The 26,871-nt window shown below is 49.2% G+C and overlaps 1 protein-coding gene across 3 annotated transcripts in view; it reads left to right on the top strand.

Moving 5' to 3' along the window:
• The window catches only part of RNF213 (ring finger protein 213), a 3,248,263-nt gene that overhangs the window by 1,574,640 nt on the left and 1,646,752 nt on the right, over nucleotides 1-26,871 (top strand). For all 3 annotated transcript variants that reach the window (XM_069655189.1, XM_069655190.1, XM_069655188.1), the window contains exon 22: nucleotides 3,968-4,108. In XM_069655189.1, the coding sequence (XP_069511290.1) occupies nucleotides 3,968-4,108 (141 nt within the window). The remainder of the gene's footprint in view (nucleotides 1-3,967; nucleotides 4,109-26,871) is intronic.

Genomic DNA, 26,871 nt, shown 5'->3' with positions numbered 1-26,871 from the left:
GGGATAACTTCAGACCAGTGGGTCATAAAGATGGTCGCCCACGGTTACTGCGTGGCATTCGCCCGACCTCCACAATTCAGACCGCCGTGCTCACGGTGCCTTTCACCTGACCATCTGGAGATTCTGAAACAAGAGGTGGAAGCTCTGCTGGGAAAGGACGCCATAGAAGCCGTCCCTATTCTTCAGGTAAACCAGGGTATTTATTCAGTGTACTACCTTGTACCCAAAAAGGATCTCACCATGCGCCCTGTTCTAGACCTGCGACCAGCGAACAAGTTTATAAAACCCCAGAAGTTTTGCATGGTAACACTGCAAGAGGTGATCCCATTGCTGAAACAAGGGGACTACATGGCAACATTGGACATGAAAGATGCATACTTTCATATTTCAATGTTTCCAGCGCCCAGGAAATATCGAAGGTTCATGATCTAGGACTGGCATTACCAATTCAAGGTACTTCACATCGGCATCTCCTCGGCACCAAGGGTGTTTACCAAAGTCCTGGCAGTGGCGGCTGCACACCTGCGCAGACTATCAGTCCCAGTATACCCTTACCTCGACGACTGGCTCATTACGGGGGACTCGTTAGACGCATGTTTTTCGAACACCCAAAAAACAGTAGATCTCCTCTTCAGTCTGGGTTTCTCAATCAACGAAAAGAAATCCAGTTTAGTCCCCATTCAAATAAAACAATTTCTGGGAGCTCTAATTCGGACGAAGGACGGTCTCGTCTTCCCCTCCAACGAGAGGGTTCAGAACATGCTTTTTTAGATCCCTCAATATGTAGCCAGTCGGAAGGCGAAAGTGCGCAACGCCATGCGCTTGCTAGGAATGATGCCATCATGCATATACTTGGTTCCCCACGCGCGGTTGCGCATGCCTCCCATGCGGGAGTGGCTCAACAGCCAGTGGTGTCAGGCTAGCTGACAATGGAAAGATCTAGTAGTTGTCTCGCCAGCTCTCGTTCTCTCTCTGCAGGGGTGGTCAAGAGAAAACCTCTTGAAGGGGATGACCTTCACCACCCCTGCAGTGGAAGCCACTCTCACTACAGACGCATCTCTCACAGGGTGGGGAGCTCATCCGCTTCAGCAGACCGCGCACAGTTTGGTCTCCTCAAGTAGCGTCCAACCATATAAACCTTCTGGAGCTATTAGCAGTGTTCAAGGCTTTGAAAGCCTTTCAGGTGCAACTGCAAGGGAAGACCGTGCTGATTCTAACGGAGAGCACTACAGCTATGTATTACCTGAACAAACAGGGGGGCACTCACTCTCCAAGGCTATCCAAGCTGTCCTAAAACATTTGGATATAGGTTCTCAAACCCAAGATGTTTTTGTTGTCCCAACATGTTCCAGGGGAACTCAATCTTCTGGCGGACGTACTCGGCAGAGATTTTCCTCTGCCCGAAGAATATGAATGGTGGCTACACAAAGACATTGTGTCCAACGTCTTCGCAGAATGGGGCTTCCCAGAGATCAACCTGTTCGCAACTTAGGAGAATGCCCAATGCCAAGACTACGCCTCCAGGTACCCCCAGAACCGATCCAAGGGGAACGGTCTCTGGATAACATGGTCAGGGAAATTTGTCTACGCTTTCCCCCCCCGACTCCCCTTCTCAACAAGATAGTGCAGAAGATGCACCAGGAACCAGTTACCATGATACTGGTGGCCCCCATGTGGGCCCGCCAACCCTGGTTTGCTCACCTGATGGAAATGTCCATCTCCCCACCAGTCAAACTACCCTGCCTGTACAACATGTTGTCTCAGGACAGGGGGGGAGACCCTACACCCATGCCCACAAACTCTGAACTCAGCAGCATGGCTCCTGAGGTCATAGAGTTTGGACACCTACAACTCCCTCAGAGGTGCATGGACATACTCAGGGAAGCTAGAAAACCAAATACACGTTATTGCTATGCCAGCAGATAGAAACGTTTTGTTATCTGGTGGAATTCCAAGAGAGTTAATCCCATCGATTGCTCACCCACACACATTGTGCTATACCTAACCCATCTGTTGGACAGTGGGTTAGTCTTCAATTCCCTAAAGGTTCATCTGGCTGCTCTGTCAGCCTACACCACGTCACAACAGAAAGTGTTGTGGTGGAAAATACCAGTGATTAAAGCCTTTATGGAAGGGGTTAAGAGGATTTATCCTCCCATCTCTCATCCAGCCCCTGCATGGGATCTAAGTGTGCTTTTAACCAGGCTCATGGGAGATCCCTTTGAGCCTATGCATAAAGCAAGTCTGAAAGACCTGACTTATAAAACAGCCTTTCTAGTGGCTATCACTTCTATCAGAAGGGTTAGCGAACTACAGCCACTTTCTGTTCTAGACTCCTTTGTTACAGTCCACAAAGATAAGGTAGTTCTGCGCACACATCCCAGATTTGCGCCTAAATTCATATAAAATTTCCATGTGAACCAATCAATCAAACTACCGACTTTCTTCCAGAACCCTACTAGCATGGCCGAAAGAATCCTACACACACTAGACGTGCGCAGGGCAGTCATGTTCTACCTGGAAAGAACTAAACCACTGAGGAAAACAAAACAATTCTTCGTTTCAGTGGCAGCTGGTAGAGAAGGGGATCCTGTCTCTAAATCAGCTATCTCAAGGTGGATTGTCAAATGCATCACACTATGTTACACTCTTGCTAAGAGAGAACTGCCCTTCAAGCCTAGAGCACATTCTACTCGGGGCACTGGGGCATCCATAGCATTCATTGCAAATGTTCCCCTTGAGTCCATTTGCAAAGCGGAAACCTGGAGTTCTGTACACACCTTTACAAAACACTATTGCCTAGACACCCATTCTAGGTCTGATTCTCAGGTGGGACAAGCAGTACTAAGACATCTTTTCTCTACTGTTCCTTTTCACAACCCACCTCCAACTCTGCGTACTGCTCGCAAGTCTATGCACAGCATGTGATTCTAAGCAGATTAACAAGCATCAGAAGACATGCATTACTTACGTAATAGCATTTCTGATGATCGTATCTGCTTAGATTCACATGCGCCCTCCCTACCTCCCCGCTCGGGTTAGAAGGAACATAGACGTCTTACTACTTTCTCTCTTTATGTACTCACTCACTCACTATAGCCTTGGGCTCCATCATGGCAGAAAAAATACAATCGGAGGGACCTCGGCACGTGAGGCATTTTGGGTACACTACACGTCACGATGGGGATAGTGTTACTGACATGCCTATGCCGACGTCCCCTTTCTGTCCCCGAAAGACAAGATGCAATACTCTGCGGTTACCACTGGATGTCGGACCATATGCACAGCATGTGAATCTAAGCAGATACAATCATCAGAAATGCTATTACGGTAAGTAATGCATGTCATTTTCACCCACAACAGGGTGTCCGTGTGAAAGTGTTTGTGTAGGAAAAGGGGGTGGGGGAGGGTAGAGTTTCTACGTATCCTTTCTGATAAGATGGGCTAACAGTGTTACAGGGAAAGGATACCGCATCCCGCCATCTGGCGTCCCACTCCCCGAAGACCCCTTATTCAGGTGATCCTCCCGCACTGGTCCACCGCCAGGAACTGGATCTAAAAGCGATGTCTGTGTCCTGGCATCTGGTTTCACACACTAACTAATTGCATTTTTTATGATTTTGAAAAGTGCAAAACGTCCATGTAAAGCAGCCATATGGCAGGGGTCCCATGCACTCACTTTGTCTTGATAAGACACCTTGCTTAATTAACTGCAAAGTACATGTCTTTCATGTCTAATTGGCACAATTAAAATGTATCATGCCTTCGACCTGTAGAATTAGTGTTGGGCTGCATAGTCAGTCATATTGCTATTCACAGTTCCTGATTTTGTTTTTCCACCAACCCAGTCTTGCACAATAAAGGACTGGAAATCCATGTTCCCCGCTAACATGGATTGATCTATGATTTATTAAAATTAAAGTACTTTATTTTGTTATTGATTTATTTTTTCAATTTAATATCGTAGGAAGATTCTGCGCGCCACCTGCAGTGGTTGAAAACAGTGAAAGAAAGCCATGGCTCGGTGGAGTTGTCCTCTTTGTCGTTGGCCACCTCAATCAACAGCAAGGGCATTTATCTCATACGTGCACCAAGGGACGACGAGAAGGTTAGTGCTTTGTATGTTGCTGAAAAGCTGCTACATTTCTGGTTTGTTTTAGGCATCACATTATGTAGTACTTAATCCCTGTCTGATACCTTTTGGCAGAGCCTGACTAAATGGCCAGCTAACCTGAGAGAAAACTAGATATTCTGTGCCGTAAACAGGAAGACATTTGGTTCAATAAAAGGTGGCAAGAAAGTTGAGGAGTAGCGGCTAAGTTGCTGACTGTGGAATCTGGTGATTCCATTACAATTATGATCACTTTATCTCCTGTTAATTGTAATTCTTTTAATTCTAATGTAAATATGTAAAACCCAACTGTTTCTTATACTGTCGAGAGTGCATGTTCCCTGACCTGTCCTTATCATATTCAGCATACATGCCAACATTATCCATTCCATTCAGGAGAAACTAGTTCAATCCAGGTTTTCACTTTGGATTCTAGAATTTGTAGTCCTTGTTTTCCCATTATGAATCCAGAACTAAGTGTCTGAATTCTGGGGGGTGTGGCCAGCAGCCATGGAGTAGACATACTCTTCATGAGCTCCAGTCGGATCCTTCACTACATTTGATTCCTAAGACATTACAGCAACTAAATCAGCAACTTTGACAAGAGGCTGTAGCGTGGCAGCGGGAACTTTGGTGCGGGAGGCATTCTGCATTAGACAGTCTGGAGCCGGGATACAGCGACGGTGGAGGCAAGATGGCACCAGCGGCTCTGTAGCCAACGAAGCACCGCTAAGAATCATAGCGGAGAGTGCCTCGATCCGTCATATGATCAGCCGAGGACCCCGGTCGCCACGCAGGTGGGCGCAGTCCGCTGATGGAGAGGCAGTTGAGGAAGTCTGCGTGGGATCCTCGATTAAAGTGGGGTGCGGGCTGGATGAGCTAGCTGGAGGGTGCAGAGGTGAAGAGCTTCCCAGGAGGCTGGTGAGGAGCAGGAAAGTATCGGGGGGCGACTGGGCGGCAGAGGCACTCTGCGGGAGATAAAAGAAGTGATTAGCACGAGAGGGCAAGCTAGGGGAAACCACCCGGAGAAGGGGTGCTGTACATCTGGACTCCTGGAGTGGTAGCGTCGGTTTGGTGTGAGCGGGAACATAACTGGAAACAAATTTCACCCTGGGGAGCTGCGCTGTGGCTCGGCCCACATCAGGACTCCTGGAGCCTTGTACGGAAGTAACTAGAGAAGAGAATCTCTGGTAAGTGGAGTGCATCACAGGGCTGAGGCCACCGACCAGTGCAGGGAGAAGAGCTTTTGCTACGCAACGAAAGAAGAAATCTGCGACACTCCATGCCAGACAAGAAAGCCACGGGGAGGGCCAAACAAAGATGGTTGCCTACACCCATATGCGGGAATGGAAGAGCCACATCTCTAGCAACCAGCGGAGTTGTGAGGCAGCCAGCATAATCTACACCAAAGGAGCGAGAAAATCAGATTGTGGTGGCCATAGCAGCTCTGAGGACTTCACTGGAGCTGAAAATCGACAAAGTGAAAATTGTTGTTGGCCTACTAAGGTGCATGATGTCCGCTCGCTGGAGGAAAGAGTGGGGGTAGCTGAGGTAAGTGGAAGAAAATAGGAAAACCACAAAAGATTTGCAGCTAGTGGTGCAGTACTTCACCGCTAATTTGAAGATCCTTGAGCACGGAGAGGATGACCAGCAAAAGCAACATAAGGATACTGGGACTCCCGGAAGGAGGAGGGGACCCGCCAACATATGTGGAAAATATGCTGCTTCAGGAGGTTGAACTAGGTATGCTTGCGATACTCTGATCGCAACAATTTTGAACTTCAAGGGTGGGGAACAGATTTTAGCTTCTCTAGAGGTGATGATGTAAAAGGTAGAGCGTATGTAGCGCTGTCCATATATCCGGACTACATGACATTGGTTCAATGAAGGAGATCCATGTTTGGCCCAATTAAGGAACGGCTGCGGCAGTTGGGGCAGAAGTACATGCTAATCTACCACGCCAAGCTTAAAGTAACTGCAGAACTGGAAATCCCACTTCTCTGAAAATTTGGAAGAGGTTAAACTCTGGATGGACGCTAAAAAAAAGGGCCCCAAGCCAGATTAGATGGGGAAAAAATCATATGATGCGAGTATGGAAACCAGACAAGTCAGAGGAAGACCGGAAAATAAATGGGACTGCTGACTGTCAATGGGAAGCTAGATGTTGCAGATGGGAGAAGCTTGAGAGGAATGTTTTTTTGGTACAGTTTGGGTCTACTGGGCGAGCCTTGGGACAGGAACGCACCTCCAGGTGGTGATATAACAAGAGTACCTTGTTTTTTGGTACTCGGCTGCAACCTGCCACCTGAGAAGTAGGAGGTGAAGGGACAGGGTGGGCCCTGATATCTGGGCACTATTGGTCTGGAGTTTGAGAACGTATGTTTAATTTCAGTTGCTTGGTGCATTGCTGCTGTGCTAGTGTTAGGGCTGTAAGGCCTGGATAACTCTTTTTTGTTTTAGCATGCATGGAGGGAAGGGAGGGGGCAAATTCAGAATACACTGGTAAAGGCATGGGAATGCCAGTATAACCGCCAGTCCGAATGGGGGCTGCAAAAGCATGGGTGGGTGCGATGACTAAAGGGGGTTGGGAGCGGACAAAGTAGGGAATGATATGGCTGACACATTGAACGTGATCTCTTGGAATGTGCGGGCCCTGATTAGCTATACCAAGCATAACAGAGTGGGCATGTACTTGCGCAGGAAAAAGATGAGGATTGCTCTGCTTCAAGAAACGCACCTCGCAGCAGACAGGCAAGCTACCATTATATAAAAATGGGGAGGTTCATGGTATGGGGCGATTTATTCTATAAATGCTAGGGGAGTCCTAATATGGGTTGCCCCCTCGGTTCCCTGTAAACTGCGGGAGGCAAAATGGAATGATGTAGGGAGGATGGATCTTGTCCATGGATTTGTGGAGAAAAGGGAGGTGTGCATTGTCTTATGCACCAAACCACGATTGCATAGGTTTCTTCAGATCACTGTACCCCAGTAGGGCACCCTACTGAGGGGCTATGTGGATTTGGGGAGAGGGGGGGGTCATTTTAACTGCACGCTAGATGATAGATGAGAAATATAGGAAGCTGGCACCGCCGGCGAGAGTGCTTGGGAATTTGCTATTAGTCCTGGAGCTAGCAGACATCTGGAGGTGGATGCACAGGGACCACACTTCTCTAGTCTGCACTGAGTGCACACACGCATTGATTACCTCTTCATGGGTCGGGAAAAGTTGGGGGAGTTCACCAACGCCATATACATGGGGAAGGTACTCTGAGACTATGCTCCACTCGTGGTAACCTAGCAGATGGGCATAGGGAGGCCGCTGATCCCAATATGGAAATTGAGGGCAGAGGCCATGACGGATGGACCATTCAGAGACCACATGGCAGACAAAATAGGGGAATTCTTTGAGGTGGACACAGGTAGTGTCAAGGATACGGATGTCTTGTGTCAAACATTCAAGGTAGTGGTCGAAGTAGAAGCTGCTGCCAAGATGGAAGGTGTCGGGAAGGAATTCCTGGCAAATTTACCAAAAGACACAGGCAGACAAGAGTGGTTGGAAAGCTCCCTGGTACATGTCAAAGAGACAGAGGAAGATGTCATGACACTAAGGCAGAAGTTCATCGGGGATTGCAACAGACTGGGTAAATATGATTACACAGAGTACACAGAAAGGCTTCATGAACAGGGATTCAAGCTGGGTAGGATGTTGCGTGGCCATACTGCAGAGAGGAACGCTATGGTGAACGAATGTGGTGAGATATGGAGAGATCAGAGTGACTGGGTATGTTCCGGAGAGGAATGCCTCATAGAAATTACGAAGATTACACAGCGTCATTGATGGGAATAACTCCGAAGGACCACTGCACCTTGGTGGTCTCCAAGGATGCAAATAAAGCATTTGATTCCGTAAAATGGCAATGGCTGTATGCAGCCTTAGAGCACTTTAGGGTGGTGTTGGGGGTTTCGGCTATGGGTGACACTAATTTCTCCAGCATGGGGTCTGGCATGGAGTCACATGCTCATGAATATTCCCCGTCAGGCTAGGACTCCTGAGTAAAAGAAAAATCAGTTTCAGTTTAATTTCTGAACGGTCTTTCTCCTAACAACCAATCACTGAGCTCTGGGTCATACTGCCCCCAGCCAATGTCTGCCCTCTACCTACGCCCCTTCTCTGGCAGCCATCTTCAGATTTTTACCGCACATTCAAATGTTAGGAGTCCTCATGCTTAACTCACAAGCTTTTACTGCGATTTTCCCTTTTTGGAAGAGTTTTCTCTATTTATCGGTCAATCGAGCCTGTGTGCTCCATCGTTCATCCTTCCGATTAACAGGGACCCGTATTTTGGATTCTTCAGTGCCCCTCAAGGGCCCATTTCGTCAAGTTTCTTTGTGGATGCTTCCAGAAGATTTTTCAGGCCTACACCGCGTGGATCATGCCAGACAAGGAGGATTCCCCTTCCCTTTTCAAGCTTTAATCCGACTGCGGTTTGCGGAATGTGTACATGGCCGACAAACATTCCTAGTGCATGTACTGCCTGTTAGGGAGAATTCTCTTCTATGGCTAATTTCCCTTACCTATAGAGTCCCCCAGCAGCTTTACTGGATTTGAGGAGTTTATTTTTTTCTCCTGCTAAGAGTGAGACCTTTTTTTTCCCACTCTTAGGCAGTTTGCTAGTGTGTTTTTTAGGCCATCTTGTGTGCTTATGGTATATGGGTTTTTTCTCACCCTCATAGGAATCCTCTTTTTACATGTGTGGTACACAGCACCTTCCGTGCCATACCACAGGGATGTCGTAGCGACCCCCAAACATAGACTCCATAACCTGGGACTGACTGCTGTCTCCCAGGGCATGTAAAGTCCCCATTGACTTTTCTAGTCAAATCTTATGAACAAAACCATTACAACCCATCTTACTATGGAGGTACTGGGAAGGGTTAATAGTTTTTCCCTAGTGTTTATACTCGAGGGGGTACCGTACAGTCCCTCTCTCAAAAGTTTGTGGCTGGTGGCAGTGGTTACTAGCGTAAATATTTGACCGCAAATATTTTCCTATGGGATTTTCCCATTGTTCGAGGCTACCAATTTTACTGACACTCTAACATACCACCGGTTTACTTTAATATTAACTTTACTCCAGTAGGTTTTTATTGCCAGAACTTTGATTTAATTTCTTTCTCGTGTCTTTCTATAAAGTCCTAACCCAGGTCGGGGATCCTTTGTTCGTCCTTTTGGCGGGTTTCTGCGCAGAAGCCCTCCTCTAGGCGCCACTGAGTCTGGGGTAGACAGGATTTGTGGGAGGGTGAATAGGCACCCCGCCAGGAGAGCCACCCCTCTGTGTGAGTGACAGCTAGGCTGTATGAATAGGGGTCTTGCTGCATAAAAGCAGGGTCTTGAGGCATGGAGGACAAGACGTCGCCACTGGAACTAAAAAGCCGAAGAGGAGAGAAGCCAAAGACATAGGCAACGACTGAACCACCGGTGAAGCCCTGCTGCATATCCTCACCACTTTTCTCCAACGACTCGAGGATTTTCACCTGCAAGAGTCTTCTTCCCTTGAGCTGGTGATGCCAACCAGTTCATCAATCGCCTTCCCGGACCTGCCTTGGTCGAATCGCCAGTGCCAAGCACTAGGAGACCGAATAGCCAGGCACCCGTATACCCGGACCGCGATTTAAAGGAGCGTACCTTTTATTCGTTTGGCAGCACCGCGGCTGGTTTCATCCCTGGGCAGTGCAGTAACTCGAACATTCCTCCACGACAAGAGCCTCTCTTCCTCTGCTGGATCTCCTGAACTGCAGGAACTGCCAGGAACTACTGCCACCGCAGGAGCCTCTTCCACTTTTAAGGTACATTGTTCCGCCACGCCTCCCTTTGCGTTGGGTACTGCTAAAGGAGTTTTTTTTTTTCCAATAAGTTTTTATTAGCGGTTTTCAATACAACAAGCAATGAAAGTTTACAAACCCCTTTTATCCCACAACAACTCCCCTGACTCCCTGCCATCCTATCCCCCCATCCCAGATCCTATAGGTTTGCTGACGGCTCATCTTCAAGAAACAAATTAAATACATTATTCATGCTAAAACGACCCAGCAGCCCGGGTAGAGCTTTGAGCAGTGGCCCTAAACGGCCTCGAAAAAAGAAAAAAAAAAACGCTGCACACACGACTTCACAGGTCTGATTCATCCTGAGGGCGAACTATGCCCAATAGTTCCATAGCTTTGGGGGTATGTGATAAGCTGTATGTGGAAATGATGTTGTCGGCTGCACTGGTTGTGACTAGAAAGGAACGACTGGAAGTCAAGGGATCCTCCGCAGGAACACGAGTGGGTTGCGAACTGTGGTCAATGGTGGCAATGGAGTGGCTCACTTACTCGATCCAGGGGGCTCATATGCACTTCATCTCGGACTGGGCCAATCTGTTTTCATACTTAAAAGCGGGAGCTCGCCGCGCCTGGTGTCACAATGGTAAAGGTGTTTTAAACCCTTTACTTACCTATTGGGTTGGCCGTCCTTATCATCTAACATTGTCTTTCACTTTCTGCAAACGCCTTTTCGAATAGTTTAACAAAGACTTGACTGCAGAGACAAGAACATTTTGCTCCTGGGCACTTTGCCATGTACCACTGACTCTGGCACATGCCAGTTGACTCTGGCTAAATCTGTTACAACTGCCTTCTCTAGATTGCTTCTCACCTAGAAATGTGTTGGTGCACCGAACTCCAATAACCACCTTTATCTTCCCTCTTTTTAAACTTGTGAAGTGCTATTTTGCTCGGTTTTCACCTCAGTATTATAAATGCTAAAGTACTGCCTTGCCTAACTTGTTCACAATCTTATTGGGAAGTGTTGCTGGTGTGTTTAAGAGTATATTCCTGTAGAACCTGTCCTTTCCCTCCCTTTTGAGAAATTGTTAGTGCCATTTCTGCTTGGTTTTCACTGTGCCATTTTGCTCAGTTTTCACTCTTGTTCAAACTTGTCTACAATTTAAAAAGGGAGTTGTGTATAATTTTCTTGACTGATTTAACTTGCTTTTATAATAGTGATATGCGTTGGTGAACATCAGAGTGTGTAAAATAAATATATATATATTCTTTCTGTTGCAAAGCTTTGGTCAGTGTTTCCTTGTCCCATAGCATTGTAGTCCTAATGTGTAAACCCTGAATACTGCTCATCTCCACCTTAAGATAAGTCTGACTACTTAGCCACAGCTACCAACTAAATCCTTGTGGTACAGACTGATACCAAAGGCGATTTATTGCATATACCTGTAGTCTCAATCTTCTGTAGTGCTCCCTGAGGGAACTGCACAGGATTCTGCCTAACAATGCCTGTACCCAACGCATAAGGAGGAGGATTGTCCGTTTTGCCGTGATCTCTCGAAACGCACGTTGAAGGATCAGCATAAATGGATGGAAGAGTAGTTGCAGGCCAAGGCCTCTGCTCCGGGTGGTTCCCAGGGGCATGCCTCTCCCGGGTCTGGTAAAGCTGAGCCGGCTTTGAAGTCCTTTGAGGGCGCCACTCCCGTTGGGGTCCAACAAAAGGCCAAGCACTGCAAGTCCGCTACCATCGGGAGCGCCGCTGCGGCAGGCTGCGCAACGGACAGGGCACTTTCGACATCCCCAGCTGCATCGGTCTCCAGTCAACGCTCTGGATCTTCATCCAAGATGAAGTCTGATCACCCGTGTAAGCTAAAGGTGCCACAGAGACGTCCAAGGAGAAGGCCTTACATGGTACGGCATCCGGCTACCCCCGCCAGAGAATGCCAAAAACAATCGAGGGTCTGATCCGACCCCTAAGGACAGGGCGCCCTTCCGACGGCAAGGGTGTCCCTCCCTCCCAGGAGGGAGGCTTCGTTCCAGCCCATTGAGTGGACCCCGGAGATAAGGATGTCGATAATTTCCCCAAGACCGTACCCTCTGGATGCGAGGGGGCAGGGGGCGCTGAAGTCCTCTAGGGCACAGATATCTCCTCTGCCGAGGACGATGAATTTGTTAACCTCCAGACCATAAAGGAGGGCGATGGCGGCGAGGGAGACGTCGGAGTTGCGCCCCACGAGGGCGACGACCAGGATACTGTTGAGGAAGGCGATGGAGGGCCTCGGTATGACTAGGACTATGGCACTGGTCCTTCTCCTACACCCCAACTGCCTTCTGGGCCCCAACTGCCGCCTATAGACCTTTCAATGGACATTCTCTCGACCCTTCACACCCTGGTATCAGAGATACAGAGAAGGATGCTGGCAACCCCGCCACCCGCTCCGGCGGCGGCGGTGCTGGCCGATCTGCTGATAACTGAGGAACCGCCAGCTGAGAAGAGGAAGAGGCACCCGCTGCCTCCTTGCCACCCTTCACCACCTTCTCCGCCACCCGGCGCAGGTGAGACGGAGTCAGACACGGCAACAATGACGGTCACGGATGATGATGGCGGGATGGAGGACCTCCTGTCTCCACCACCCGGATCCTCCCCTCCGGACGAGTTAGGATTGTTCCATGCGATGATCTCCAGAGCATCAGAGCTTTTCCAGCTCACATCGGAGGAGAAGGAGGGATTCTTATTCAAGTGCTGCGAGGCGAAGAGGAAGACTATCCTCTCAGTCCCGCTCCTGGATGACATTTGGGATGGACTGACTCTCAAGAAGAACCCTTCCACAGCCCCAGCGAAGAGGAACCGGCTGTAGAAGAAGTACAGGGTGCCAGAGTCTGCACCCAAGTGCTTGCGGGTCCAACCTTCGCCGGACTCGGTGGTATCTGCAGCGGCCAAGAAGAAATTGTCTAGCTCGACGTCGTCTTCAGCGTCCCCCCCCTCCTAACGAGGGGCGAAGAAGTTGGATGCGATGGGTAGGAAGGTGATCTACTCTGCGGCAACGACTGTCGAGGCCGCCAACGCCCTCGCTATCGTGGAGAGCTACGACCGGGAGCTGTGGTTTAAACTGGACCCTCTACTGGCATTCCTCCCCGACGATAAGAGGGTAGAGGCTTTGGATATTGTACAGGAGGGCGAGGTGTCGTCAGACCACGCCATCACAGTGGACATGGACATCACAGATGAGGGTTTCCGCCAGATGGGCAATGGTGTGTACCTTTGCTGTTGTGGTTGGCTCAAGGTCACCAACTTTCGATAGGAGGTCCAGACAAGGGTTTTGGACATGACCTTTGACGGGTTCAATCTTTTCGGGAAAGCTGTGGCTGATTCCCTACAGGCTATTAAGTCAGACAGCGACGGCACGTGCCCTGGGAACGGTACAGCAGTGATGGCCATCCTTTCGGTCCTCATGAAGCAAGTCTAGCCTATCTTCTTAGGGTTTTGGCGGGGGCTCCTCTTCTTACCGCCAACCCTCCTGCTCCTCGGCCCAAGAAACCAACAGGGGCCGCTTCGGAGGAAGACGCCGTCGTTGTCGGGGACCGCAAGGCGGCCGGTCGACCTCCAAGCAAGAATGAACCAGCCAGGACGTCCGGCCCCCACCAGTCATCCCGGTAGGAGGCCGGCTGGCGAACTTCGTCAGCGCGTGGAAAACCATCTCCACCAACCGATGGGTGCTGGGCGCTTGTTAGGCAGAATCCTGTGCAGTTCCCTTAGGGAGCACTACAGAAGATTTAGACTACAGGTATATGCAATAAATCCCCTTTGGTATCAGTCTGTACCACAAAGATTTAGTTGGTAGCTGTGGCTAAGCAGTCAGACTTATCTCAAGAGGGAGATGAGCAGTATTCAGGGTTTACACAATGGGACTACAATACTATGGCACAAGGAAACACTGACCAAAGCTTTGTATTAAAAAGAATATACATATATTTATTTTACAGACTTCTATTTCAACACACCAATCAGTTATTAAAGCAAGTTAAAATCAGTCAATAAAAGTAGACACAACTCCCTGATTAAATTGTAGACAAGTTTGAGCAAGAGTGAAAACTGAGCAAAACACCACAGTGAAAACCAAGCAGAAATGGAACTCTACCAATTTCTAAAAAGGGAGGGAAGGGACAAGTTATACAGGAATATACTCTTAAACACACCAGCAACACTGCCCAATAAGATTGTGAACAAGTTAGGCAAGGTAGTACTTAAGCATGTATAATACTGAGGTGAAAACCGAGCAAAATGGCACTTCACACGTTTAAAAAGAGGGAAGAAAAATGTGGTTATAAGAGTTGGGTGCACCGAGACATTTCTAGGTGAGAAGCAATCTAGAGAAGGCAGTTATAACAGATTTAGCCAGAGTCAATAGGCCTGCGCCAGAGTCAGTGGTAAAGGGCAAAGTGTCTAGGAGCAAAATGTTCTTGTAGCTGCAGTCAAGTCTTTGTTAAACGATTCGAAAAGGCGGTTGCAGAAAGTGAAAGACAAGTTTAGTCGATAGGGGCGGCCAACCCAGGAGGTAGTTAAAGGATTTCAATCACCTTTAGCAATACCCAAGGAAACGGGAGGCCTGACGGAACAATGTACCTGAAAAAGTGGAAGCGGCTCCTGCCGTGGCGGTGGTTCCTGGCAGTTCCTGCAGTTCGTGTTGTCCAGCAGAGGAAGAGAGGCTCTCGTCGTGGAGGAAGGTTTGAGTTACTGCACTGCTAGGGGAAGCAGCCAGCCGCGGTGATGCCGAAACGGATTAAAAGGTACGCCCCTTTAAATTGCGGTCGTGGTAGACGGGTGCCTGGCTTTCCGGTCTCCGAGTGCAGGGCACTGGCGATTCGACCAAGGCAGGTCCTGGAAGGCGATTAGCAAACTGGTTGGCCCCACCAGCTCAAGGGAAGAAGGCTCTTGTAGATGAAGATCTTCTCTCGTTGTGTGGAGAAAAGTGGTGAGATGCTACAGCAGGGCTTCACTGGTGGTTCAGTTGTTGCAGATGTCCTTGGCTTCGCTCCTCTTCGACTTCTTAGTTCTAGTGGTGACGTCTTTCTCTTCCAGTCCTCAGGACCCTGCTTTTATGCAAAAAGACCCACATTCATACAGCCTAGCTGTCAAAACTCCTCCTCACCTGAATCTTCAATAGAGCTTTTTGGGGTCACCCTCTCTTGTCTCCTTCGGTATCTCTTTGACTTCTTCTCCTTTTTAGACTTCTTTTGATGTAAATCAGTACGTGACTCCCCGGAGGCCACCATGACCGGATAAGTACCAAATCCGGGGGCCTCCCAGGAGCCAGTCCCAAATTCCAGGGAAAAAGCCGTTTGGCTGAAAAAACCCTGCGTAGCAGATGTAGTCCTTGAAAATGTGTCGAATAGGAAAATGAGACGAAATGTTCAATAACAATTTAGTCTAATAGATGCGGCTCCCGTTTGTGAATCAGCGGTTCCTGCTTGTGAAGAACAGGAGCCTGGAAGCGGCTGGATTACTCTGGAAGATTACAATTCGCCTGTAGTCTGCTGACTGGAATCGCTGGAAGGAACAGTGTGACTAGGAAGGCAAGTGCTGTCTGAGTAGTATAGAATGGAACTGCAGGTACCAGCATGCACCGTAAGGCTGGCAGGGGAAGCTAGACCAGAAGGAAGCTTGAAAGCCTTAACAGAAGAAGGTTCCGGCTTCCAAAACACTCAGAAGGGTAAAGAAAAGAATGCCGAAGCGGAAGACCAGGTGAGACAAGGTAAGAAAAGGCAAGAAATGAAAAGGTGTAGACCCGAAAAGACAGGGATAGAAAGTTAATAGAACTTAAACAAAGTAAAAGAGGAAAGCTGCCGGAGAGAAGAGGAGTTTACACCTCCGTGATCTTACCAGAGAAATACCGCTAAACAGAAATAAAACCTGTAAGGAAGACGGCACCGCAAGTTGCTGCAGATCAGAAAGTCAAAGATTAAGGTTGTTGGAAAAGGCTTATTGAATCAGAATAACGAGTAACAAGAGCAGCGTTGACGGTTCTGAGTAAATGATGATACTACGCACCAGTGTTGCGGTGCGTATGATGTATATACGTTTCGGACGCCATCTTGGTAGAAGGCTAGATCGTTACCACAGACTAATGGCATCCATGTTAGGTGCATTTCCATCGATACCATATCTTCGATGGTTGATGCATGACAGTATGCCCCCTTCGATGCCTGAATCCTCCTGGCTTACTGGGAAACAATCTGTGAAACCCCTGCACCAGATCTGGGGCATGTACATGAGTCTTGGGCTCCCAGGTCCTTTCAGATACAGGGTAACACTTCCAATGTACCAGATATTGCAGAGTTCCCTGTCTGTATTGTGAATCAATCAATCTGGCTACCTCATACTCTTCTGGAGCTGGAGAAGTTTTGATACCCTTCTTCTTGATCCTTCTCTGGAATGGGTCATCGAAATGAGTCTTCAGTAAAGAGGTATGGAATACTGGGTGTATTCTGCTGAATCGAGCAGGCAGCTTCAGCTTGTACGCTACAGGATTGATCTTAGCCTCTATCCGAAAAGGCCCGATGTATCTTGGGGTGAATTTGCCTAATCGTGCCCACCTGGGTAAGTATCTGGTGGATAACCAGACTTTTGACCCTAGACCCCATTGTGGGACTGGTCTTCTCTTGGTGTCATCATATCTCTTGTAGTTTCTTCGACTCTCCTCCAAGGTGTGTAGCGCTGAATGGTGTATTTGTTGAAGCTCAGCCAATACCTTGTCTACCGAAGGAGCCTTGGTATTGCCGAAACCAATCTCAGGCAAAAAGTGGGGATGGTAGCTGTAAGTGCACGGAAAAGGACTCCTACCCATCGCTGTGTGGAAGATATTATTTCTGAGGCTTATGGAATCTGCTTAGATCACATGCCGTGCATAGGCCGACATCTAGTGGAAGCTGAGGAGTATTACAGTTTGTTTTTCGAAACTCGAAAATGGGCATTGACACAGGGCGTGCCAGTAATACTATCCATAGTGTGACGTCCACTGTACCCATGTTCCCCTTGTACGAAAGAAGACCGGGAGGGCAATTCTCGACCAGCGGCGACTGAACAAATACAGAAAGTTCCAAATGGTCACTCTTCAACATGTGCTCGTGCAGCTGGAAGAGGGAGACTTTCTGTCGTCATTGGACCTGGAGGATGCTTACTTCCACATTCACAAAGAACACTGCAAGTTTCTGCGCTTGGTCGTTCAGGGGAAGCATTACCAATTCAAGGCCTTTCCTTTCGGACTGAAGTCGGCGGCCAGAGTCTTCACCAAGTGCTTGGCACCGGTGGCGGCCCATCTACGACTGCAAGGGATCCACGTCTACCCTTACTTGGATGACTAGCTCAAGAGAAGTCTCTGTCGATGACACAGCGAGGGCCGTCCACCTTCTGACGGATCTGGCGTTCAGTGAACTATACAAAGTCCTGCTTGACTCCATCGCAGGACACGGTGTTCCTGGGATCCCGACTCAACACAGTGTCATGCCTGGTGTCACCATCGGAAGAGAGGATGTTGGCCATCCTGGGGAAGGTGCAGCGGCTGCTAGCACTGAAGATTGCCACGGTGAGAGCCATCAAGTCTCAACTCGGCATTATGTCATCCTACATTTACCCCACCCGACTCTGCAGGTTACGGAAGCGCCCGCTGCAGGAGTTCCTCGACGCCTGTTGAGTCCAGGTGTCCGCATGTGTGATGCTGGAAAAGCATCAGACGGGCAGGGCCTCTGTATTTTTGTCCTTTACTGCTTTCTATCGTGTGTTCTGTTTTCCGCGCAGGAGTACATGTGGGACTCCTGGCGGTGCAGCTCTTTTTGGTTTGGTGTACAGACCCATGGGATACCCTTATGGCACCCATGGGTGGGGGTACAACTCTGTGCCCTTAGTGTATGTTTTTGGGCACCTGTGTGTGGCCCACAGAGCAGGGTATGGGCTGGTGGCGGCTCCATGCTGAATTTGACAGGTGCTCGAAGTATCCTCCATTTTGGGATACCCAGGCCCTGTCATTGGAATCAGTAGATTCTTGATGGAAACAAGATGGCCCCTGTGGCCTATTCCCTTACATCGCCTGTTTCCTTGGTTCCCCCAAAGTCCCAGGGAGCCCCGACTCTGTCCCTGCCCCCTGACTGGCTGTTGGGTGGAAGTTCCATATATGGTAGTGTGGGAAGTGCCGACCAGACTGGCTGGAGCCTTCCCAACGACTGTATGTTGTGGGTACGCCTGTGAGTGGGACCTGGGTGAATGGAGTGTGTGACGAATACGCATTCTGTGTTGGGGATGTCTAGTATCTGGTGTTTGACACAAGGACTGAGACAGCCCAGCCTGAAACTGGTATGAATGCAGTGTGAAGTGATGAATGGCGTGGTACTTGTCCGAATCCACATTCTGTGTTGTGAGTGTCTGGATGGAGAAGAATGGCCTGAATGCACCGTGCGCCTGATTGGCTGGCTGACTGACTACCTGAATGCCCTCTTGAGTGATTGGTTGCCTCAGTGTGACCCAGCCGAATGAATGGGAGATCAACAGTATATCTAGGGCCCTCTCACTGCTAGAAATCGTTCAATAGCTGGAGTTGAAACGGACATTGAAACTGAAGCTTAACCTTGAAGCCCTGCTGGAAGAGAAGTATTGCTGTTGCTCTACTTCGTCGATCTGAAAGCGGCTGTGTCTTAAAGAACTGATCCAGAGAGGACCTGGTTAGGCGGCCTCTTCACGAGCTACTAGGGACCATCGTGTACTGCTAACCTTCGCCAAAGCGCCCCAGAAGTCAGCCTACGAAAGACTGCCAGCCGGAGAATGGGACCGCCGTCGAGAAATGAAGAGAAGCACCGGACAGCCGTCCACCGTCGTCAACCAGGGTTCGCAGGTTTGCTTTAACCGCTAGAGGCCAGTCGAACTTAGTTTTCCAGAAGCTGGGACTGCTTGACGCTGTACCGTCGACTGGAGCCGCAACATTCTTTTGCCTAAGACATTTGATTCCCGGACCTGCTCGTCCGCACCGCGACCGCCTGAGCCCGCCGGAGAAGGCCAGGTCGCCGAAGAGCATCCGCTGGTGGGTTTCCCGCCACCCAAAGACCGTAGAGACGCCGGACCACTCGACACCCTTGCTGGGCCAAAGTTCTTCACAAACTCTTCGCTGTCCTGAACTATCGACATCGAGGTGCCCCACACGCCTCATCCTTGCAGGGGTCTTCGACTTGTCGACGAGCACCGCCAGGACTGAAGCTGCTGCCGTGACGCCTTCAACCTTTTCATTGAGGATCATCGACACCAAGTTCACCTACTTCAAGGCCCATCGATGATCCGTGGCTCCTGATTTAAAGGGAGTCACTCAAGAAGAATCCATCGACGCCTCCTCGAGGAACTCTGCTATTCCAGGTACTTTGGGGCTGGTAGAAACACTTTAGAAGAAAATGACTCATTGAACAATATATGGACTGGGCTTGTAGTATATCTTTCTCCAGCAATGGGGTCTGGCATGGATTCACATGCTCATGAATATTGCCCGTCGTCAGGCTGGGAATCTTCGGTAAAAAATAAAATCGGTTTCAGTTTCGTTTCTGACCTGTCTTTCTACTAATAACCAATCACTGGTCTCTGGGTCATACTGCTCCCAGCCAATGACTTCGCTCTACCTAAGCCCCTCCTCTGGCAGCCATCTTCAGATTTATACCGCATGTTCAAGTGTTGGGAGTCCTCGTGCTATACCTCTCAAGCTATTACTGCGTTTTACGTTTTTTCTAAGTTTACTCTTATATTTTCAGTCAATCGAGCCTCAAGTTCCACCGATTCTACTTCCGATCAACGGGGACCCGTTTTGGAATTTTTCTACGCCCCTCAAGCGCGAAATTTCACTTCTTGGAGAATTCCAGAAGATCTTTGAAGCCTACCCCACGTGGACATTGCCCAGGACAAAGGAAACGCGACGCCTGTTGGATCCAAACTGTTCAGGTGCGGCCCTGGATGCGGATTACAGAATGTCTTCAAGGAAGATGAGCACTCCTGGTGCCTCTACTGCCTTCACGACGAACAATCGCACATGGATAAGGACTGTGCATTTTGTAAGAACATGTCCAAACGGACAATGAAGGATCGACTCACCAACTGTCTGGAGGGGAAGAGACCAGCAGCAGGTGAAAAGGAATTGTTCGAGCAATCTTTTAAGACCTTTGAGGGCACTCCGGCAACAGGGGCCTTAAAAAAGACAAAGCACTGTGGGTCTGCAGGCACCGGGAGCACCGATGTTCCGGGCTCCTTGGCTGCCAGGCAGGGCGCGATGTCACAGATGACATCATTCATGAGCCAACGCTCTGGCTCGGTGAAGAGGAAGCCGGAGAACCCTGGTAAGCTTGGGGAGAAGCCCGGTCGATCATGACGGTGACAGCCGAGGCGAAGCGAGGCAGCGACCCTCCCCCTAAGGTGAAGTCCTCAGGTGCGCCCAAGGTCGTGAAGGCCCTGATTCACCCGGCGAAGGCCTCGATCAAAGGAGTCGTGGCGGCCCAGGCGAAGCCTCTGGAGGCTACCCCAGTGGAGACGACTAGCGGGCCTAGAGTTTCCCTGCCACCCCGGAGGGAAATCATCTTTTCAGCCTATCGAGAAGACCCCGTGAAACCCCGAGAGGAGAAAGAGGGGGGGCACGGTAGCCATAACGGACACAGATACCACCTCCGCAGATGAGCTGGCTGGCTGGTTGCAAAGATCCTGGACAAGAGGTTCGAGGAGGTCCGGTCCTACTGGAGGGATCCCGACGAGGCAGACGTAGAGAGCAACAGTGGAGCCGTGGAGGAGACGGAGGACCCCACTCCCCAGCCGTCCCTCGCATCGCAACCGATGCCACAGGACAACTCAGGAGCAATCTTGATGGCTATCCAGACCCTGTGTACGGAGATGAGGACAAGGTTGCCATTACCCCCAGCTGATGATCCAGCGGCGCCTGGATGGTCGGGAAGCCCACCGAACAAGCAGAGGCAAATCCATCCTCCCCCTCCTTTCCAGCCTTCACCTCCTTCCCCCTCCACTGAGGGATGAGACGGGAACGGAGACGGCGACAACTGGGGCGGACGACAACGGTGGTGACGACGGGACAGATCTCGCCTCCCCTCCCGACAAAATTGGCTCCTTTCACGCCATGATCGACAGGGCATCAGAGCTTTTCCAGCTTTGTCCCGAAGAGCAGAAGGAGGGTTTCCTCTCCGACTGGAGGCCAAGAGGACGATAGTCCTTTCAGTACCGTTACTGGATGACATCTGGGACGAAGGACTGTCGCTGCTCAAAAACCCGTCCACGGCTCCTGCGAAGAGAGACCGGTATGAGAAGTAGTACCGGGTCCCAGATCCCGCCCCGATGTGCCTTAGTGCTCGGCCGTCCCCAGATTCCGTGGTCTCCGCAGCGGCCAAGAAGAAATCGGCAGGGGAGACGGGATCAACTTCCACTTCGCCACCAGACGGCGAGGGGAAAAAGCTGGACGCCATGGGACGACGAGTCATCTCGTCGGCAACTACGACAATCAAAGCGGCCAACGCCGTCGCGATCGCGGCGCGCTACGACAGGGAGCTGTGGTTCAAGATCGCTCCCCTTGAAATCCTACAGGAAGTTGAGGTGGCGTCGGTCTATGCCATCACGGTGACCATGGACATCGCAGACACCTGTTTTTGACAGATGGGCAACATCGTTTTCCTTCGCCGATGCAGTTGGCTCAAGGCCACCGACTTCCGTCAAGACTTTCAGACCAGGGTACTAGACATGCCCTTCGACGGGAACAACCTGCTCGGCAAGGCAGTGGATGAGTCACTGCAGGCCATCAAGGCGCACACTGAGACGGCCCAGGCCTTGGGTTCTCTCCATCGACGACGGCCGCCCTTTTGGAACCCTGGAGGCAATATTCAAGGTGCCTCCAACGGATTTGGTGGCGGTTTCTCGTCGTACCACCAAGCGGCCCGCTCATTGTCGCAGGAGGCCTACAGAGGCTGCAGCAAGGCCGGAGGATGTCGCCAAGGAGGCTAAAGCGCCAAGGCCTCAGCGAAGCAAGATTGAACCGGCCGTGACGTCGGGCCCCCACCAAAGCACCCGGGTGGGAGGCCGGCTGGCGAAATGTGGGATGTCTCAACCCACTCATCCAAGCCCTGCGACATCACTAGGCATTGCTGGCAGCAGAAACAATAGAATGACCACTGGAACGCATGCTGCTCGCCAGAAATCACCCAGTGAAAACCTGAAAAATAGGCTGCCATCCACTTTTGCCTATCTTAGTGAGCACAAGAGATCAATGCCAAAACCCATCCTTTGGCTGCTCACAGAGCAAAATCTCTGCCAAGGAATACAGAGCTGTATCAAAAATCCGTTTTTATTTGGTATCAAATTTGCTAAAATCATGGCTCACAAACCACCTAAAAAGATCCAACCTCCTTGTTGGGTGTTCCACATCATTATAATGCAAGAATCCACATAAACCCAATGTCGGAAAGAATCATGTGTTATTAGAACAAAATCCACTTTTAAAGATATTTGATGGAAAGACAACTGTCAAAATGGGTGTAGTACAGTTGCTTGCCTCTGTCAGGTGCTGGCGATTTATAATTCTGACAGGAGAGCTGTATTTCAGAAGTTAACTATGCCAAAGAAGAGAATTCCATCAAAATGCCACATAGAGTGCCACACAGTGATTTCATTGTTGAAAAAGACTTGATTTATAGATATGTTGCTTATTGTGAGTTTATAAATATATTTTTTTTACAAGGAAGTATGTTACAATTGATCAGAAAGTAACTTGATGCAGTTAAAACTCCAAAAGGCTTGCTTCCCATGAGAACCCTTCACACCTTTCCCTGGACAAAGGAAGCCTCCCCTGCCTCAGGCCAAGAGATTGACAAACTAGTGTGAACAGGAACTAGCCAAGGCACCCTGGCATGTTGCTCTCAGTAAAGACAATGGGGGCTTTGGGATGCATAGAATATGCTGATATGGGTATGACTGGTCAACAACTGCTCTGGGAGAAACAAGAGATGTGACCCTCTGAGTCAGCCAGCTCTGGGGGCGGGGACAAAACATTGTGGATTCAGGTAGCCCAACAAATATATGTTTTATAAAATTGCGTGTAACAAATTTTACCAAGCTGACAAAAATGTACAACTTTGAGACGGTTAAAATGAAGAATTCTCTCACAATTTAAGACTAAGCTGGACGCTGTGTGATGTTCTGAGACCAAACCCCGGAATTATTAATATCACAGCTGCAGTGTTGTTGCTATGAACATAAGAGCTTACAGTAATATGCCCAGAGAGGAGCTGCATGCATGTATCAAATTTGCTGCAGAACCAATATTTGGAAACTCACCAAAAGCGCAAATAAGTTGTCATTTCGGAACTAAAGCTTGTAGGAACATGGGACTTGAACAGAGACATGCCTTAATTAATCTTTGATGTGTATATGTAATATGAACAACTTGTGTATATGGGAAATATGTTTTTTGGGTAAAATTGATTTTCTCTGTAAAAGCAAAGGGGAGGGATTTCAGTTAAGCCATAAACATGACTCGGTCTGACAGGCGGATCTTTTCTCCAGTCAGGGGACAGAGAATCCTCTAACCTATCAAATCCGTAGGGGGTTGGGCATAGAGAATCAGCCTACCCAACCACTTTGGAAACACATAAATAGGAACTGCTGAGACCCAGATAGGACACTCTTTTTTTTTCCACTACTAACCGATTCCTGCAAAGCACTCTGCCAGACCAGATCCAGACAATATGCAGACAGACTCTAGACTCCAGATCTAGATCCAGAGACCAGAACTCTAGATCCCAAACTCTAGAACCTTAAAGCGGAGAGGCCTAAACCAAAAGCTGAATCCTTCTCAGCAGGCCTGTAGAATCTAGCAACCTGACTCTCACATTCAACAGCCGGGCTGAGCTGTTCTATTCTAGCCAAGAACCATGTGCTAGAACTAAGGTCCAGACCCAGAAAGCAGAGCTGTATCCAAGACCCGTCTGATCCAGTTCAAGAGGCCGAAGACCGCCGTGCAGTGCTGAACACAGAGGGCTGGAGACCTGTCCGGTGGTGAGAGTGAAGCCAAACCCCTTGACCAGATCTTTGACGAGGCCCATTCCAAAGCCTAGGAGTGAGTATCTAGTCTAGAACTGTCCATAACCAATCTTAGTTTAAAGTAATCCTCTCCATCCATCTCAACCTGTCCAGAACTGCATTATAGAATCTTGTGTCCATCCTATTGGTTCCGAATCTTTAAAGCGCATCTGTCATTTCTGAAATCTTGATTCTATTTCTGAAAATCTACCTTCACAAAAACATCCATAACATTTGAGCCGCACGTCCTAGAAGCGAAATTTAACTGTCATTTTAAAGCTAAGATCCTAAGCTCATTATAGTTTTTCCGTAATCGCGATTTACGCACTCGGAAAAATTGCTGCAAATTGCAATTTGGCTCAGTTTCATTTTCTGTCAAAATAGCTGCTCCTTGTTCTCAATTGCTGAAATTCGTTTTCAATTTGATAATCTTTCAGGAATCCTTGCTAGTGTTGACCTGAACCAATCCAACGTAACTATCACTTATTCTGAATATCCTTTAGTGAATTAAAATAATTTTAGCATATTTTTCCATTCATTGCAATCACGTTCAAAAGTATTTTTGCCTGTTTTAAACTCATTCCTGTTTCTCTAAGCTTGCTGTGGGGAACTGTACTTGAACTGCATTCTTGGTTGTATTCCTGAAACCCGTGTGCCCTCATTTCCATCTCTTCATATTGCATAGGTGGGGAGTGAGTAGTCACAGGGGAAAAAGTGACCATATTATCTTTTGATTGAAATCATATTAAGTCTATTTCTGTGTTGCATTCTTTCCCAGTATTGCAGTTCCTTGAATCATATAAAGTATTCTCTGCTACAGTATCCTTCATATTCCTACTCCTAAGGGTATTAAAGAGATTGTTAATTTTGTAATATTACCCATTGTTGATTACCGTTCATATACATAAGTGTGCTATTCAAATATTATTTTATTCATAAAAGTGTGATATATATATTGTTTAATACTTAAAATAAATCTTTTAATTTGCAAAACAAACCTACTTCTCGGCTCAGTGAGGTCAGGAGGATCCAAAGAGAGGGGTGTTATATAAGGGTTCATCATCCAGATTTAAAGAACTTTGACATAAAAATATATAAATAAGGGCTTCCATTAGGCATCCCATCCTAAGCAGTGACTTAGTTGGATTGCTGGATTGAAGTCACTTAGAGAAATTCGTCAGCGCGTGGGAGTCCATCTCCACCAACTGTTGGGTGCTGGACGCTCTGGCCCACGGGCAAACTCTGGAATTCCAAAGAAAGTGTCCCCGTCTACCACCCGTGGCCAGGAAGGAAAACCATGTGCCACAGCTACTTCTGGAGAAATGCTGAAAAAGGGCGCGATAGAACTCGCCCCGAAGAGGCTCCGGGGCTCTGGAGTATACGCGCGGTACTTCCTCATCCGAAAGAAGACCAGCGGTTGGCGACCCATCCTGGACCTTCGTCTAAACAAATACATCAAGTTCCAGAAATTCCGGATGGTCACCCTTCAGCACGTGCTGGGACAGCTGGAGGAGGGCGACTTCCTATCGTCGCTGGACTTGGAGGATGCCTACTTCCACATCCCAATACTCAAAGGACATTGAAAATTCCTACAATTCGTTGTCCAAGGGCGACACTACCAGTTCAAGGCCCTGTCCTTCGGATTGAAGTCGGCGCCCTGGGTCTTCACCAAGTGCCTGGCATCGGTGGCGGCACAGCTGCGCCTGCAGGCGATCCACGTTTACCCCTACCTGGACAATTGGCTCATCCGAGCAAAGTCAAGGGAACTTGCCGTTGATCACAAAGCGAAGACCGTCCGACTGCTCACGGATCTGGTATTCTCGATCAACTTCGCAAAATCCCACTTGGTACCATCGCAAGACGCCCTGTTCCTGGGAGCCAGACTCGACACAGTGGCGCGATTGCCTTCACCGTCGGAGGAAAGGATGAAGTCCATCCTGGGCAAGGTACAACGGCTGTTGACCATGGAGACGGCCAGGGTGAGGTCTATCAAGTCCCTAATCGGCATGATGTCATCGTGCATCTACCTCGTGCGCCTATGCAGGTTGCGGATGCGGCCAATGCAGGTGTTCCTCGACGCCCGTTGGATGCAGGCAGCTTCAAAGACAAGATCTCCTTCAATAAGATGTTCCGCCAAGCGATCCGGTGGTGGGGCAACCGCGCGCACCTAGCGGCGGGTATGGACCTCTAGACCCCGGCACACCAGGAAACGGTGACGACGGATGCCTCCCTGGAAGGATGGGGAGCAAATACCAGAGATCTCCACGCAAGAGGCCTTTGGCTCCCGGAGGAGAGGTCCCTACACATCAGCGTCCTGATCAGCGTCCTGGAGCTCCGATCAGTGTTCTGGACCCTCAGGTCGTTCCTCCCATCCCTCAAGGGCAAGGTGGTGAGGGTCTTCACCGACAACACCACCACGATGTTGTACATCTGTAAGCAAGGGTGCACCAGATTCCCAGCCCTATCCAAGGAAGCGCAGGATCTGTGGCACTGGGCCGTTTCCCACAGGATGTTCCTGGTACCCTTCCATCTGGCAGGAATAAAGAACACCATCGCCAACTCACTCAGCAGGGAGCTGTGCTCTTGCCACGAGTGGGAGCTTCGGCAGAATCCAGTGGATCGCCTGTTCCGACGGTGGTGTAATCACCAGATCGATCTATTCGCGACGGCGACAAACACCAAGTGCCAGAGGTTCGCCAGCAGATTTCCCCAGCCGAGGAGTATGGGCGATGCATTCTCATTCCCCGGGGCCTGCCTGGTCCTGTGTTAGGCAGAATTATATGCAGAACCCTTTGAGAACACCACACACAATTAAGACTACAAGTGAACGTACAAATTCACCTTTGGT

Source organism: Ambystoma mexicanum, chromosome 3q, assembly GCF_040938575.1.
Source record: "Ambystoma mexicanum isolate Mex_15411 chromosome 3q, UKY_AmexF1_1, whole genome shotgun sequence".
NCBI lineage: Eukaryota > Metazoa > Chordata > Amphibia > Caudata > Ambystomatidae > Ambystoma > Ambystoma mexicanum.
This window is presented reverse-complemented; position numbering and strand designations above follow the sequence as displayed.